At 43.3% G+C, this 17263-nt stretch overlaps 1 protein-coding gene across 2 annotated transcripts in view; it reads right to left on the bottom strand.

The window, feature by feature from the left end:
• The window catches only part of LOC130122825 (TBC1 domain family member 12-like), a 49259-nt gene that overhangs the window by 15548 nt on the left and 16448 nt on the right, over positions 1-17263 (bottom strand). For both annotated transcript variants that reach the window (XM_056291857.1, XM_056291858.1), the window contains exons 2-7: positions 14013-14142; positions 7056-7180; positions 1604-1686; positions 1177-1294; positions 648-754; positions 298-381 (exon numbers count right to left, since the gene is read on the bottom strand). In XM_056291857.1, coding sequence (XP_056147832.1) covers positions 298-381; positions 648-754; positions 1177-1294; positions 1604-1686; positions 7056-7180; positions 14013-14142 — 647 coding nt within the window. The remainder of the gene's footprint in view (positions 1-297; positions 382-647; positions 755-1176; positions 1295-1603; positions 1687-7055; positions 7181-14012; positions 14143-17263) is intronic.

Below are 17263 nucleotides of genomic sequence, written 5' to 3'. Positions count from 1 at the left end.
GCGTGGGAGGATCACACTATTCCCCCAAGACCCCCCCCCCCCGAACAGGTGCCCCGACCGACCAAAGGAGGCGCGAGTGCAGCGAACAGGACACACACCCACATACCAGCTTCCCACCTGCAGACATGGCCAATTGTGTCTGTAGAGATGCCCGACCAAGCCGGAGGTAACGGGGATTCAATACAGCGATCCCCGTGTTGGTAGGCAATGGACTAGACCGCCACGCTACCCGGACGTCTGGCTGTGTATTTTTGTCTGCTGCCAGCTGAATCGATGGATTCTAATATCTGAGCTCACCGCTCTCACTGTCGTTGACTGAGCTGGTCTCACTGTAGCTCCTCCACTTCTCTTTGGCTCTGGACAGGAAGATCTCATACAGCTCTAGACAGAAACACACAAACACATACATCAGGTTTTTTTTTAAACTCAAATACAAAAAACAGCCTGAACCCCACCCCCCCAAAAAAAAACACAGACAGAGATAAGAAAACAGTGTGTATTCACTTGCTGCATGACCGCATAATTGCAATTTTGTGTGTGTGCACTGTAAGTTGATTTGTGCGCGTCGTATGATTACCCTGCATGTGATTGTCTGTGTATATACGTGTTTATAATGCATGTGTGTGTGTGGGCTCATGTCTGTGTACCTGGTGTGATGTTGAGCTCATTGCCGATGGCCAGACTCCAGACGGTTCCTCTAACGCTTGGGGGCAGACCCTGCCACCAGAGATCCCTCACACGCCGCGTTCCTTTCCTAAACAAGCCAATGCCACACACACACACACACAAAGGTACAAACAAACATCCAGAGAGTAAATTAGTCTTTCATGCACTTAGATTATAGTTATTTTGTCTCATGCGGTCTCCATCGTAGTCATTCAGTCTAAGGCTGGGAATAAACTAGAGGAGTTTTTGAATCCAAACCATAGTGACTACATAGTAAACCACACAGTTTTTTTATGCAACATAGTTTTATACTTCATTTCTACATTACACTATATTATTTTTCAAATATATTTTTACTCTATTGTTCTATTCTAACTATATTTTTACTCCAGTTGTTATTCCAAGCGCACATTACTTGTGAAAGACCATTTCACTGCCCTTATATGTCTATGATGAGTATGTGACCAATAAACTTGAACATAAATGGATTACGTAGATATTCAGTCTTACATGGTTTCCCAGTGAGGTAGGATCTCGTTGTTCCAGATCACCATGGCGTGGGAGATACTCTCTTCCTGTCTGAGTCTCTCCTTCATCTGCCGCTTCTTCTTCTGTGCCTCCTTCACCTCTGAAAGAGAGAAAGAGGAGAGAGAGAGACACAGGGCACAGACCGAAAGGCAGAAGGGAGCCAGAGAGAGAGAGGGAGAGAGAAAGAGAGCATGAGTAAGAGAGCGGGAGAGGGTCGAAGGGAGGGAGAGTTATAGAGACACAAATCCAGAAACAAGAAAGTGAAAGACAAAAGGAGCAAAATTGTGATTTGTGGTATTTAGCTGAATAACTCATTCAGTAGAATTAGCTTTAATGATGTCAGTAATATTACTTTTACCCATTCAAAATAATACTAATAAACTGCACTCTACTCTTAAGGTGTGTGTACCTCTTCTCTTTGCTCCAGCCACCATCTCCTCATACTCCAGCTTGTGTCTTTGAGCTTCTTCTAGGGACTTGGCTGGGAGGTTTCTGATAGAGAGGCACAGAAAATGGACAGACACAGGCAGACAGACAGGCCAGCAGCCAGTTAGACAGGCAAATGGTCATCTCCGGGTTCCAGTTCCAAATGTTAGCTGCAGTTTGTTTTTTGTGTCTCTACCTACTTTTTAACTATTAACAACTTTTAATGGCTCCTTGAGACCTTTGGGTTATTTTAAATTGATTTTATGGCTTGCCTATCTTATGGATTTTTACCTGACCATCAAATACTGCACTGCCTCCCTGTTTTTGCTCAACACACATTCACTCAGTAACAAAAGCCTTATTCTGCAAGATTTTATAGCTGACAGTAACTTTGATTTCCTTTCTCTCACTGAAACCTGGCATAAGCCCCTGGACTATTTCTCACTAAACCAGTCGTCTTGAGGAGGGGGGAGGTAGTGTTGCTGCTGTTTACAGGAAGGATATTAAAACAACCACTATTTCCATTCCTGCCACTCATTCTCTCTAACACCTTACCTTTAAACTCTTTGGTCCCACTCCTTTGGTCATTATCTACCCCCCCCCCCGCCAAGCCAAACCCCTCCTTTCTCTCTGACTTCTCTGATTTTCTGACCCAGCTATGTGCCAGCTCACCTTCCATTCTGCTTCTGGGTGATTTTAATATCCAAACTGATGACACTGACTGTAAATCGGCCATAGAATTCCTGGAACTACTACAATGCTTCAACTTCACACAACGAATCAACTTCCCCACTCACAACCATGGCCACATCCTGGATTTGGTCTGCTCCACTGGTCTCACAATACATCAACTCTCCAGCCTCGACCTCAATATCTCTGACCACCTGGCAATCACCATAGACATTGACATCCCTATCCCCATCCCCAAAGTCAAATAAATGCATAATATCCTTCAGAAATCTCAAATCTATCTATGCTCTTACTGCATCTCTTGCCAGTGAAATGTCTGCCTTCCCTCCACCGCTGTCTGAAAATCCCTCCGATCTTGTCAATTATTATAATGACTCACTCTCAGCCACTGGGGACGTACAAGCCAGTGCATTCTTAGTGCCGGTCCAAAGCCGATGAATGGGGAGCATTGCGTCAGCAAGGGCATCCAGCTAAAACCTTTGCCAAATCAAATATGTGGATCATAAATCAAATCAAATTTCCATACTGGATCAGTCAAGGCCCAGGTTACCAACGACCACCACCAGTACTGTTGGCCAGTAGGCTGCCAGTGGAAACTATGCTACTGTTGGGTGAAGTAGAAGGAGAGGGGGAAGCCAGGTAGGAGTGTGGAGGTGAGAGTTGGAACTTTGAATGTTGGCACTATGCCAGATAAGGGGAGAGAATTGGCTGATATGATGGAAAGAAGAAAGGTAAGAATACTGTGTGTGCAAGAGACCAGGTGGAAGGGGATTTGGGGCCAGGAGCAAGTGGGTTCAAACTCTTCTACCATGGTGCGAATGGGAGGAGAAATGGGGTAGTGGTAATTCTGAAGGAAGAGCATGTCAAGAGTGTGTTGGAGGTGAAGTGCATGTTGTACAGAGTGATGAGTATTAAGCTGGAAATCAAAGGTGTGATAATGAACGTTGTCAGCGCATATGCCCCGCAAGTTGGGCATGAGATGGAAGAGAAAGAATAATTCTGGAATGAGTTGGATGAAGTGGTGGAGAGTGTACCCAAGGAGGACAGAGTGGTGATTGGAGCGGACTTCAGTGGGCATGTTGACGAAGGGAACAGAGGTGATGAGGAGGTGATGGGTAGGTATGGTCTTAAGGAGAGGAATTTGGAAGGACAGATAGTGGTGGATTTTGCGAAAAGGATGGAAATGGCTGTGGTGAATATGTATTTCAAGAAGAGGGAGTAACACAGGGTGACGTGTAAGAGTGGAGGAAGGTGCACACAGGTGAACTATATCTTATGCAGAAGGTGCAATCTGAAAGAGATTGGAGACTACAAGGTGGTGACAGGGGAGAACGTAGCTAGGGAGCACTGGATGGTGGTTGGTAGGATGACTTTGGAGATCAAGAAGAGGAAGAGAGTGAAGGCAGAGCCAAGGATCAAATGGTGGAAGCTGAAGAAGGAAGACTGTTGTGTGGAGTTCAGGGAGTCGTTAAGACAGGCACTGGGTGGTAGTGAAGAGTTGCCGGATGGCTGGGAAGCTACTGCAAAAATAGTGAGGTAAACAGCTAGGAAGGTACTTGGTGTGTCATCTGGACAGACGAAGGAAGACAAAGAGACTTGGTGGTGAAATGAGGAAGTAAAGAAAAGTATACTGAGGAAGAGGTTCGCGAGGAAGAAGCGGGATAGTCAGAAAGATGAAGAAAGTAGACAGGAGTACAAGGAGATGCAGCATAAGGTGATGAAAGAGGTGGCGAAGGCAAAGGAAAAGGTGTATAGCAAGTTATATGAGAGGCTGGACAATAAGGAAGGAGAAAAGGTCTTGTACCAATTGGCTAGACAGAGGGAGCGAGCTGGGAAGGATGTGCAACAGGTTAGGCTGATGAAGGATAACGATGGAAATGTGCTGAGAAGCAAGGAAAGTGTGTTGAAAAGGTGGAAGGAGTACTCTGAGGGACTGATGAATGAAGAAAATAAGAGAGAGAAGGTTGGATGACGTGGGGATAGTGAATCAGGAATTATGGTGGATTAGCAAGGATGAAGTGAGGGCAGCTATGAAGAGGATGAAGAGTGGAAAGGCAGTTGGTTTAGATAATATACCTGTGGAGGCATGGAGATGTTTAGGAGAGATGGCAGTGGAGTTTTAAACTAGATTGTTTAACACAATCTTGGAAAGTGAGAGGATGCCTGAGGAGTGGAGAAGAAGTATACTGGTACTGATTTTCAAGAATAAGGGTGAAGTGCAGAGCTGTTGTAACTAAAGTTATAAAGTTGATAGGCAAGGCTCAATGTTTTCGGTTTTTACAGATTTTCACCGAAAAATACCCAGATTTTTTTAAAAGGAGCAGATCGGTTTAAACTGATTTTCACCTGGATTTTATGTTTCCACGGATCCAAAAGTTGTTCCTGTTCATGTGAGGTTATGTAACAGTGTCCTCTTGTGGCGAAATTCGGCATGCTGGATGGCTTTGAAAAATAAAAACCGAAAACGCTGAGCCTTGTTGATAGGCCACAGCATGAAGTTATGGGAAAAAGTAGTGGAAGCTAGTTTAAGAGGATAGGTGATGATTAGCATGCAGCAGTATGGTTTCATGCCAGGATGGAGCACTACAGATACGATGTTGGCTTTGAGAATGTTGATGAAGAAGTACAGAGGAGGTCTGAAGGAGTTAGAGAGTATTGTATGAGGAATATAAGAGTGGTGCAGGATATGTATGAGGGCAGTGTGACAGTAGTGAGGTGTGTGGTAGGAGTGACAGATGTGTTCAAGGTGGAAGTGAGATTACATCAAGGATCGGCTCTGAACCCTTTCTTGTTTGCAATGGTGATAGATAGGCTGATGGATGAGATCAGCCAGGAGTCTCCGTGGACTATGATGCTCCAGTACATCCAGAACTCTGCTGCCCGCTTGCTTACCCACTCCCGTTCCCATGACCACATCACCCATCCTCTAGGACCTCCATGTCCAACAACAGATCAAATTCACAGTCCTTCTCCTCACTCACAAAGACCTTCATAACCAGGCCACCTCCTACCCCACTGACCTGCTCCACTACCATACTCCTTCCCACAAGCCTTCGCTCCCCCAATGTCAACCTCCTGTCTCCACCACACAGGACCACTGGACCTGGGGTGAGAGAGCCTCCTCCATAGCTGCCCCCTCCCTCTGGAACCCCCTCCCCAAATACATCAGAGACTGCTATGATCTGTCCACGTTCACATCATTAACCAAAACTCACCTCTTCAGAATTGCTTTTATGTGTGATTAATGTCATGTTTTATGCTTTTGGTGTGTTGCTTTTATGTTTATTTTTATATATGTAATGTCTCAGTATTTTGAAAAGTGCTGTATAAATAAAATCTATTATTATAATTATTAAATAGACAGATGGACAAAATTGGAGGCAATGTAGCTGAGTGTCTTTAGACAAGGTTTTTAAAAAGTCAAAAGGTACCCCATTTAAACTACCCCATTTACACATGACATTATCATGAAATCTGTACTTGAGCTTGTTTTCTGAGGCATAACAAAGAGGCATAACAATGCCAGTTGTCACCAAACTAACTATCATCGGGATCAGAATGTGCCAGAACACCTGCGCAGGTAGTCTGGCTCGTACCGTATACAAATTCCCGAATCAGTGCCAATGCAATGCATACAGCTTGATCAACACTGGTAATAAAGTATTGTCCAGGAGATTTAATTGTCATCCTCCTAGCCCTTTTCAACATTTTACAGTTCATTCATTAAAGTGCTGATCTCAAAGATTCTGGTTCTGTTCTCTTTTGGTATGAACTTCCCAGCAAACATTTCAAAACCACTAACTTCTTTGTCTGCCACAGCCTCTGCACACTTTTGTTTGTTCTGCCTATCCTCTCTGGTGGACCAATCCATGCTGGGTGACTCAAAACACATCAGTACTTGTGAGATGATTCGACACACATTTGTTTTTCTCTGTATTACCGTCTATGCGCTGGCCGTCATCAATGGCCAATTAGGTAACTAGGTAATACAACTGCCATTGTGTTATCTTGTTCGGAAAAAGATAGTAACCTGACAAGCATTTATTTAGGAAAGAAACTTCGAGATTTCCACTTTAAGATTGCCATCCACGCTTACTCAAAAACTTCACTCTCATTTTAAACAAGTTGCTGTACTAACATTCATAGCAGTTGGAAACCGCAACAAAACAACTTATCAAACGAATTAAAAATGACCACTTCAACATAAAATTTACCATTTTTTTTGCATTGTTTTTGCTGATAATTGACATCATCCTCCCACCCACTTGTCTTCTTTTCTTAGTGTGCACAAAAAATTTGATCACAATGTAGACCGCAAAAATGCATATAAATACCAGCTGTTAAGGCCATGATAACATTATTATCTTGATAACAAATCTAGATACTGATTTGAATATTATTAACACCAGGTGTAAATGGAATCAAATGTACAATTAAAGTAATTTCCGTTGATGCTTTACAGTTTGCATAGCATGTTACAATAGATTAACAAAAATGTAGGTCTCTTCATTTCATCAGTGAAAAGACAGAACTTTGATGAGCCAGTGAGTGCTCAGCTCAGAGAATTTCCCTTCATCCTTGAGGTTGTGCAGTTGGAAGCCATTTCTGTGCCTTGCTGTTAAAGCTGAATTTGCCTCAGTCCTGTAGGATTAAGTGGCTCCTGCAGAGATGCTCTCGAAGCAAATCCGACTACATTTCTACCCATCTAGCAGCATGCCTTGCATATCCTTTTGTGTGGTACTCACGCTGGCCTGTCCTCCAGTATGAGGGCTGTCGTGGAAAGGGGCTCAAACTCCAAGTTTCTCCTTCTCCCTGCAGCTAGGAGGCGCTGTGGGCAAGAGGCCACACCTGAGCCCTTCACCTGATCTTCCTATGGAGAGAAGAGGAAGAGGAAGACGAGAGGCTCTGTGAGCTCTGAACTACATGATGAACAGAAAGACTAAAAACCAATACCAAGCTTCAGAATATTTTTAGGTCTGTTAAAATTATGGTCTGTTATGGTCCATGAAAAATAAACATATAAATACGATATCAAAATCAAAATCTTCCCAAATCTGCTTGGTGCCTAATGGAAATTAACATATGACTTGGCTGGCAGAGGAACCAATCATAGCTCTATATCAAACTGTGGTCTGTGTCTAGTCATAAATATTATTGAGATAAATCGCAATCCAGGAAGTCACATCTCAATACAATGCAGACGTAGCATACCAAGGACTCAACCCACACCGGCCAATCCTGTTATTAATCTTGTCCTCCTGCCATCTTGGATGCAGCTGTCCTTATAAGGGACAAGGAGGACAACTAGAATCTGGAAATTTCTTTTTAAAATCATCCAATTCACATCCAATCATGGCACTTTGACTGCCGGGGAGTAGGTTGTTCCAAATGAGGCCTGGACTATCTACAATCTATTTATCTTTCACACAGAGAATCTGCTGTTTAGAAGACCAGTGTGTAAACCACAAGGCCAGGAGCCTGTTCCTTAATTCAGAGAACCACACATACACACACGTACACACACATGTACACACAAGTACACACACATATACAAAGAGCATTTGTTTTCTTGCTGAGATGGGATGTTTTGAAGTCAGAACTATAAGAAAATAATATGTCCCTGTCTGAATGAGCCTCCAGTCCGTCTGTGTGTGTGTGTCTATGTGTGTGTGTGTGTGGGGGGGGGGGCATGTTTGCCTAGTTGCACATGCCCTGACTAAGCTGCCTAATATGTGTGGTTGAGTTTTTTGCATGCATGTGTATTTTCTTTGAGGATCTGTGCCCATCTAAGCTACCAGGTTCATTTTAAGGCCACGGGAGTTCTAAAAGCTACCACCAGGTGGAGACATCCAAACTCCATTTTACTTGGATGTCAGGCACCACTCATTACTCGAGTGGTTCACAGGCTTTAAAATTCCGCGGTTCAGACCCAGCTCCCTTCAATACGCTCTATTCAGAGTGATTTTCTCCAACAACTAAAAAAGGAAAGGTATCACATCCAATTGTTGCGCAAGTGAGAATGAAGGCTCAATCATTACATGATTTGCAGTAACAAATTCAGTAATAACATCTGTCCCATATGATGGGGATGGATCAATAGGGAGGCAGAGGTGGGTACCTTCAGTAGAACCAAAATGTCTTAGTGGGTACCTTCAGGAGAACCAAAATGTCTTAAATTAAAGCCCACAGGGCGTCTGGGTAGCATAGCGATCTATTCTGTTGCCTACCAACACGGGGATCGGTTGTTTGAATCCCCGTGTTACCTCCAGCTTGGTCGAGTGTGCTTACAGACACAAGTGGCCGTGTCTGCAGGTGGGAAGCCGGATGTAGGTATGTGTCGCACTAGCACCTCCTCTGGTCGGTGGGGGCGCCTGTTCGGGGGGAGGGGGAACGGGGGGGGGGATAGTGTGATCCTCCCACACGCTATGTCCTCCTGGCGAAACTCCTCACTGTCAAGTGAAAAGAAGTGGCTGGTGACTCCACGTGTATCAAGAGCAGACATGTGATAGTCTGAAGCCCTCCCGTAATAGGCAGGGGGGGTGGAGGAGCGGACAGGACGGCCCGGAGGAGTGGGGTGATAGGCCGGATGCAATTGGGGAGAAAAGGGGGGGGAATCCCCCACCCCCAAAAAAAAAAATCAAGCCCATAAGATTGTTTTGTCCATATTTGCTTTCTAAAAAAGGTTCCTATAAACTGGTAGATATACCAGACACAAAAACACCGGAGAAAACAAACATAAGTAACAACTGAAGCTTTCTAATTATCACACAAGTTGGCATGACGACTAATAAGCAGGACATGAAGACCAATAAAGCAACAGACAAGCACGTCCTACCAACACCTGCCTTGAGTTTAACTTTAAGTTACTCGAAGAGCTCGATTTAAAAAAAAATCCCCCAAACAGAGTTTTAATTCTCAGGTAATCTACAGGCAATTTGGCGGAGCAGGTGGATAATGTGGATGGGAAGTCCAATAACAAACACGAGAAAATTGCTTAAGGTTGAAAGTATTCTGAAAAAAAAAAGAAAAAAGATTACAGATGTTTGCATATGCTGCAAAACTAAGCTAGCCATAACAGCATGTCTGCAATGCCCTAATACTTCAAATGGAAGCATACAAGTGATTAAGCTATGGCTATTGCTTGCTAGCTTGCTGATCATGAAATAAAATATTATTAGAAGTCACAGACACATCTATAGGCTTAATGTTGCGCCAGTACCACTTGAATATAAACTGCTACAACATTTGGCTGCTTGATACAAAAGGAAAACTTGCACGGTTCTCATTTTTCATGACTACTCTGCAAGAGAAGTCTGTCTAATATAATTTACTCCGATTTAATGCTCAGAATTTCCTCATTTCTCGCTCCATTTGGACAAATGACACATCGAAGTATTCGTCTGCTTTGCGGCTATGCACGGATCACAGTTATATCTGCGGGCAACGCAGTTAAATCTGCAGGTTGGGTGGGCAGAGTCATAAAAATCAACATTCTGATTGATTGCGGATGAGTTGCTGGTGGCTGAAATAATTTATGAGGCAAGTATTCATTAAGTTCTCTAAAATGTGAACATATTTTAAGCTTAATTTTTTGGCAGGCACGAATTGGACTTCCAATGTGCCAATTGCAGTATCCATTTGCCTTAAGCAGCAATGGAGGCAAAAAAGAACTGAGAGAAAATTAAAAAAGGAGAATTAAAAATAAAAAAGGAAGGGCAGAAAAGATCACATGACTATTCTCGGCCGTCACTCCACTTTGTCTGCCTGGCATCTCCTCCTCTTCCCGTACGAATGGTGAAAAAAAGGCACCACTTACTTTTCACAATTTCCCAACAATGCCCCAATAAAATCACGCCAATCATTCTAGAATGAGCAATTCTTTCCAAATAGAGCTATTCCAAGTCATTGGTGAAAATTCCTGTATTTTTTCATATCGCAATATATATTGCAGGGGAAAAAAAATCTTGCAATGTGAGTTTTTTTCCAATATCGTGCAGCCCTACAAAATTAGATTCCTCTTCTGCCTGAATATGGCATTTGTCAGTTCAATTAATAATCTACCTACTTCATACCTTTTTTTGTCACCTGTTATGCATTTCCCGATGTAATAACATGATTAATCATTAACATGTTTGCTAAAATACTTGATTACCAAAACAATCAATAGTTTCAGCCCTACCTACCACAAATACCACCAAATATCCCAATAACTAACAAACAAACTCACAAGATGAATCACGCGCTATTAACGCATCAACCATAGGACCTCTTAGAGCACAATAATTATAACAGTAATTGCATGTACGTAATTGCATGGAGATTTTGATTCAATAATCAATAAAAGTATGACATTGGCAAAGTTTGATCATTTGATCGCAAGTCTCTAGCATCAGGGTGCACATTCTCTCTCCTGCACAGGACACAATAATTTCTTTTAAAATCGCTGCCTTCTTTAATTCCTTGGAAACAATATCTATTGACATTCTCTGAGGTGATTAATAAAATGAAGCCCTCCTCTTGTGCTTGCGACATCCTGCGAGATTTCCGAAAGAAGTATATGGCTCTGTCAGCCCCTATATTCTCTCCATAATCAACATGTCACAATTGACTGGTTCTGTCACTGCTTATTTTAAGAATGCAATTGTTCAACCCCTTCTGAAAAAAAAGCACCCTAACTTGCTGGATAATTTCAGAGCAATTTCCAAACTGCCCTTTCTTTCCAAGGTTCTCGAAAAAGTTTTTGCTGAACAACTGATTGCCTTTTTAAACAAAAATGAACTCAGATATTTCAGTTGGGATTTAGGGCAAAACACAGAACAGAGATTGCAGTTCTTCAGGTGATGAATGATCTGCTGGTTGTTGCTGATACTGCAAAATCTTCAGTTTTAGTTCTGTTAGATCCAAGTGCTGAATTTGACACTGTCAATCATTCTGTTCTATTGGAATGTCACACACTGGGTTGGCATCTCTGGTTCAGTTTTAAAGTGATTTTACTCATACTTGCAAGATAGATCTTTTAGCGTAGCCATATGCAAGTCATGGTCATCCTCTATAAAGATGACCTGCAGGGTACCCCAAGGGTCTGTCCTTGAACCACTTTTGTTCTTTCTCTATATGTTACAACTGGGGCACGTTATTCGCAGGCATAATGTGAACTTCCATTCCTATGCAGATGACAGGCAATTGTACCTCTCTTTTAACCCTAATGATTTGAATCAAATTAATACACTCCACGACTGCATGCATGACCTCAAATACTGGATGGCCCAGAACTTCCTGCAGCTAAATACTGGTAAGACTAAGGTACTTATTATTGGCCCCAACACAGTTTATGCTAATACTTCAAAACATCTTTGCTCTCTGTCTCAAAATATAACCCAAAACTGCAAAAATCTTGGTATAATCTTTGATAACCACCTCAGCTTGAACAAGCACATTAAGTCAGTTGTCCAGTTATGTTTTTGCAGCTCAGGAGACTCTCCAAGATCAGTTCAATTTTATCCAGTAGAAATTTAGTCATGCTTTCATTTCTTCGTTTGGACTACTGTAACTTTCATTACACATGTGAGTCAACAGAGTCTACATAAATTACAGCTTGCCCAAAATGCAGCAGCCAGACTCCTCTCCAAAACCAAAAAAGGAGAACATATTACTCATATTTCAGCTTCTATTCATTGGCCCCTGGTAAATTCTTAACTTAACTCTGGACACACACCCAAGTGCATTTCAGATCTTCTGACACCATATGTGCCCAGTCGCAACCCGAGTCCTCAGCCAAGGCCCTGCAAGCCATTCCGCAATCTAGCCTGAGGACCAAAGGTGACTGGGCTTTTTATGATAGAGTCCACACTCTCTTGAACAACCTCCCCGAGGAAATCAGACTGGCAAGCTCCTTATCGTCTTTTAAATACCTCTTAAAAACATATTTATAGTAAGTGTGCTCATACGGGATTTGTCATCTGAATTTTTTATTTGTTTATCTCATTTATATTTTATTACTATTATATTATATATATTTTATTACTATTTACTGATTATTTTAATTATTTTACATTGTTTTATTGTACTTACGTTTCCTCATACGCAGCTCATCTTGCTTATATTTCCTTCTCAATCTTGTTTAACTTTTAAATTGTTTTTGTCATCGTTTGTCTATAATTTTTTTGTCTTGTAAAGCACTTTGTTCCTTTGTTTTGAAAAGTGCTATATAAATAAAGTTCATAATTATTATTATTATAATTGTAATTATCATTATTATTAAGTGCCTGAGGTAAAAATAGCAGCTCAAATTAAAATTACTGAAAACATTTAAAATGCTGATGCGCTTACAAAAAGGCATTCAAATAACCCCCCCCCAATAATGGATGCTAATAGGGATTAAAAATTTTGATCAAAATAACATCAGGCAAGATAATCAAGATGATTACTTTTTCTCAGCGATTGATATTATAAGAGCGAAGATGAAAACCATGGAAGAGATAACAGCAAAAGGACAAACTGCAACTGAAGCCATCTTACAGGCCGGCCCTCTCCTCTTTTCTGATCCTCTGTCTCTTCTCCCACCCTCCCCTCCTGACCCCCCACCCTCTCCCTCCCTCTCCACTCCAACCCTCTTCTCTCTCCTCCCATCATCTTCCTCTTCTCTCCCTCTCCTGTCCACCCCTCTCCTGGCTCCTTCTCCCTTTTCACTTTCTCTCCCCACTTCTCCTTTCCTCTGCTCTTTTATTTCCTTCTGGGACTGCAGCCCGTCTTACAGCCTGGCCCTCCTCCTCCTCGCCTCTCCTGCCCTCCCCCTGTCTTCCTATTCCTCCTTTCCCTCTCTTTCATCTCCTCACCCGTTTCCTCCTCCTCTGTTCTCCCTTTCCCCTCCTCCTCTCTTCTGCTCCCCTCCCCTTGTTGGTGTGTGCGACGTGTCATGCTGCTGTGGCCAAACCTCCCAGACAACATCTGGCTCCCTCCTTTCCTGATGACTCATCTAACAGCAGAGTTTAACTAAGATGATGGTCATATGATCATGTGAGAGGAGAGCGGACAAGCAGGGTCAGCTGGTTAGCTGGTAGGCTGGCCTGGGCGTGCTGATATTAGATGGTCCCTTCGCTGTCTGGGGGTTTTGCTGTGGGTGTTAGTCTCACTAAAATTAATATGTTGATATGTGCATTACTAAGGGCGAGATCTGGGCTGGTCATTGGCAAGAAAAAAACCGTTTGATATTTGGATCTCAGTAATGATGATGGCGATGTCAATGCTGACCCATATCAAGACAGGCTCCATCCCGCTGAAGGCATAGAACTGAGAGAGAACACCGACAGTGCGTTTGGACATTACGAGCTTATTTGTTGAGCTGACTGTTAAACTGTGCTGTCTTTTGTGTTGTTTCAAGCAGACATTTCTAGCTTCTAAATGGATGCAGTGGGAAATTTACACCTCAAGGAGCCATTTTGGTTGGGCGTTACATGGCGTATGGCTATAGACACATATGGGGAGCAAATTGCAGAGGCTGACTTGATAAAAAGAAAATATAAATGAGATGAGAAATAAAAAGTACAGGTAGGAATGGAAAATGTGATTGCTTTACGGGGGGGGGGGGTATTAGTGGATCCACTTGTAGCTAAGGTAGGGGGAACACCGCGCATGCACGTGTGTGTGTGTATGTGTGTGTGTGAGAGAAAGACAGTCAGAGAGAGTGTGTTCAGAAAGCCAACCTGCTGCACAGAAAAGGCAGCATCTTTTATCAACTCGTTCTCCCTGGCTGCTGTCTTCCCGAACAAACGCCATCCGGATGCATTCTGGGTCGGTGCCTTAGGCTCTTTGGCTTTCCTAGAAAACAGGCTCCTAGAAGACAGAGAAAAAGGAGGACAGAGAGAACGAGACAGGAGGAGAAAGCAGAAAGGGAGAGGGATATTATCAGCATTACTACCATCTACATCTGCTTTGCAAACACAAATGCATGCTGAAATACACCGACAAAGGGCCCTTAAAACTGAATTTGAATCTACGAACATAGAGACTATTCACACACTTGTGAGAGAGAAAGAGAAAGAGAATCAAGGTGCATACCAAAATCTATCTAGTATATCTCTGGAGTGGGGGTATTTCCCCATCACGATGAGGAATCAGCTGTGATGAACAAGGATTACTTATGGAATCTCAACTGGGACATTACCAGGCATTTTGGCATTATGATGTGCTACACAAACATTTCAACGTCTGCGAGTTGCAAACAGACCGTTTTCTAACTGCAACCATTCATAAATAAACAACACATAACATATAACTGTCTCAGTCACTCTCTTTATAGCTGAATATCAAAGCAGAACATTTCTGCTGTTGCAGCTAGAAAAGCACTATATAAAATGCAACTTGATCGATTGATGTATTTGTTCTAAAAAATTCCTCACTTCGCTCATGTTGGGTTTAAATTTGCAAATACAACCTTGTTTATAAAGTCTAATCATTGTCATCACTGTCAAATTCTAGTGAATATTTTGTAGATAACCTTGACGTCAAAGTGCACGTTTCCTTTGAGTAACAAAGCAAATGAGCTGAGCATGCACACAACCTCCTACTTTTTTTTAGATACAAAAAGCAAAAGGTTGTGCCCCCCTCTCCGTTTTCAGGTGCCCCCTTTGTGAGCTCGAGCTGGCACCGGGCCTGGGAGTGTTGGGGAAATTAGTCCTCTGCATTTGACCCATCCAGCTACTTATGAGCAGTGGGCAGCCACAGTGTACTGAGGCCAATTCCAGTCTTGATCAAGGGCAATGCCATGTATGTCTATTGGTGTGGGGGGGAAACCAGTGCACCGAGAGGAAACCCATTTGAACAGGGGGTGGTGAAAATGCAAACTCCACAGAGAAAGACACAGTCAGGGTTGAACCCAGGACCTACTTGCTGGGAGGTAACAGTGCTAACCACTGAGCAATCATGGTTAATTAAGGCAAAACATGCGCAAAATGGGGTCCGGGTGGCGTGGTGGTCTATTCTGTTGCTTACAAACATGGGGATCGCCAGTTGGAATCCCTGTGTTACCTCCGGCTTGGTCGGGTGTCCCTACAGACACAATTGGCTGTGTCTGCGGGTGGGAAGCCGGATGTGGGTATGTGTCCTGGTCGCTACACTAGTGTCTCCTCTGGTCAGTTGGGGTGCTTGTTCGCGGGGGAGGGAGAACTGGGGGAACAGCGTGATCCTCCCACGTGCTACGTCTCCCTGGCGAAACGTCTCACTGTCAGGTGAAAAGAAGTGGCTGGTGACTCCACATATATCGGAGGAGGCATGTGGTAGTCTGCAGCCCTCCCTGGATCGGCAGAGGGGGTGAAGCAGCAGCCGGGATGACTCGGAAGGGTGGGGTAATTGGCAGGATACAATCTGGGAGAAAAGGGGGGGAAATCCAAAAAAAAATAACCAAAAGCTAAACGTCTCCCCACCTGCCGCCCAATGACTGACTGCTGGGATAGACTCCAGTATCCCCGCAACCCTGAGAGCAGGATAAGTGGTTTGGATAATGGATGGATGGATAAACAGTTAGGCTTTGAACTAAAGCACAAAAAGTTTTACTTTAACTTTCAAATACGCTTTTACCCATATGTTCTTAACAAAACCAGGGCCTGTACTTTTCCAAGGAATTACACTAAAAGCATGATTAAGACTTGAATAACTATAGTCAAACTCAGTTAGGAGTGGGACCCCTCGTAAGAGAAACTTTCCCTTTTTTTAGGTATTTACATATAATAGTTCTCTCTGCGGGCCGGCACAGTGGTGCAATGGTTAGCGCGGTCGCCTCACAGCAAGAAGGACCTGGGTTCGAGCCCCGGGGTAGTCCAATCTTGGTGGGTCATCCAGGGTTGTCCTCTGCGTGGAGTTTGCATGTTCTCCCCGTGTCTGCGTGGGTTTCCTCTGGGGGCTCCGGTTTCCTCCCAAAGTCCAAAGACATGTAAGTCAGTTGAATTGGCCGTACTAAATTGTCCATAGGTATGAATGGGTGTGTGTGTGTGTGGGCCCTGTGATGGCCTGGCAGCCTGTCCAGGGTGTCTCCCCGCCTGCCGCCCAATGACTGCTGGAATAGGCTCCAGCATCCCCATGACCCTGAGAGCAGGATAAGCGGTTCAGATAATGAATGGATGGATGGAGTTCTCTCTGCCCCGCGCAGTATGACATATATTTCATGGACCTTTGGGAATAGCCCTTGCCACCAAGCAAGTGTCATCCAGGAGGTACTTGGTCGCACTCCAACTCGAGACCGCTCTCAGAGCACCCTGGAGTCAGACCCAGGCCATCTGGCAGCTGTACAGATAATCAAATTGCTTACATCAATCACAATTTGGGTGTTTACGCTGTAGCATCGCTTGTGATTGACCAATGCATCACCGTCCACTTGGAGCAATAATCTTAATAAGGGCTCTAATGAAAGCAACAACAAATCTTGAAAGATCAGCAACTTGCATGAAGACAGCTTGTTTCTGTTACTTTTGAGTGGGAGGAAAAGAAAAGTTCGATTTATCCTTCTACTGTTAAACTGTTGTGAAGGGAACTAAATCATCAATGAACTCATCATCACAGTAGCATTGTTGCCTTTTTCCGATCGCCACACAGCATAAAGACGTAGTAACTTCAATTTCCGTGGCGATGGAACAAGATCCAGATGTTGATGAGGCGTCTGAAACGTGGAAAGTCAGTCAAGAGTATTTAATTTGGATCGAGTTGATTTATTTTCATAAGCTTCAAAGTGTCATGTGTTCCAAAGACATTGCTCCTGCCGCAAAATGTATGAGCACGTTTTTCCTCAACGCCATCCGCTGGGAAAGCCTCACAAGTTAGGACACCCCTCAAACTCTCCTAAATAGTACTGGACTTGAGAAATCTCCCCTAGAAAAAGAATACTGATAAGACAATAGTTAAATACAATATGCACATACTGCTACATGTAAAAACAGGACCAAAATTACATCACACTGAGAAT

The sequence above is a fragment of the Lampris incognitus genome, chromosome 13 (assembly GCF_029633865.1).
Source record: "Lampris incognitus isolate fLamInc1 chromosome 13, fLamInc1.hap2, whole genome shotgun sequence".
In the NCBI taxonomy this organism is placed as follows: Eukaryota; Metazoa; Chordata; class Actinopteri; order Lampriformes; family Lampridae; genus Lampris; species Lampris incognitus.
Note: the sequence above shows the minus strand (reverse complement) of the source record. Positions and strands in the feature narration are given on the sequence as shown.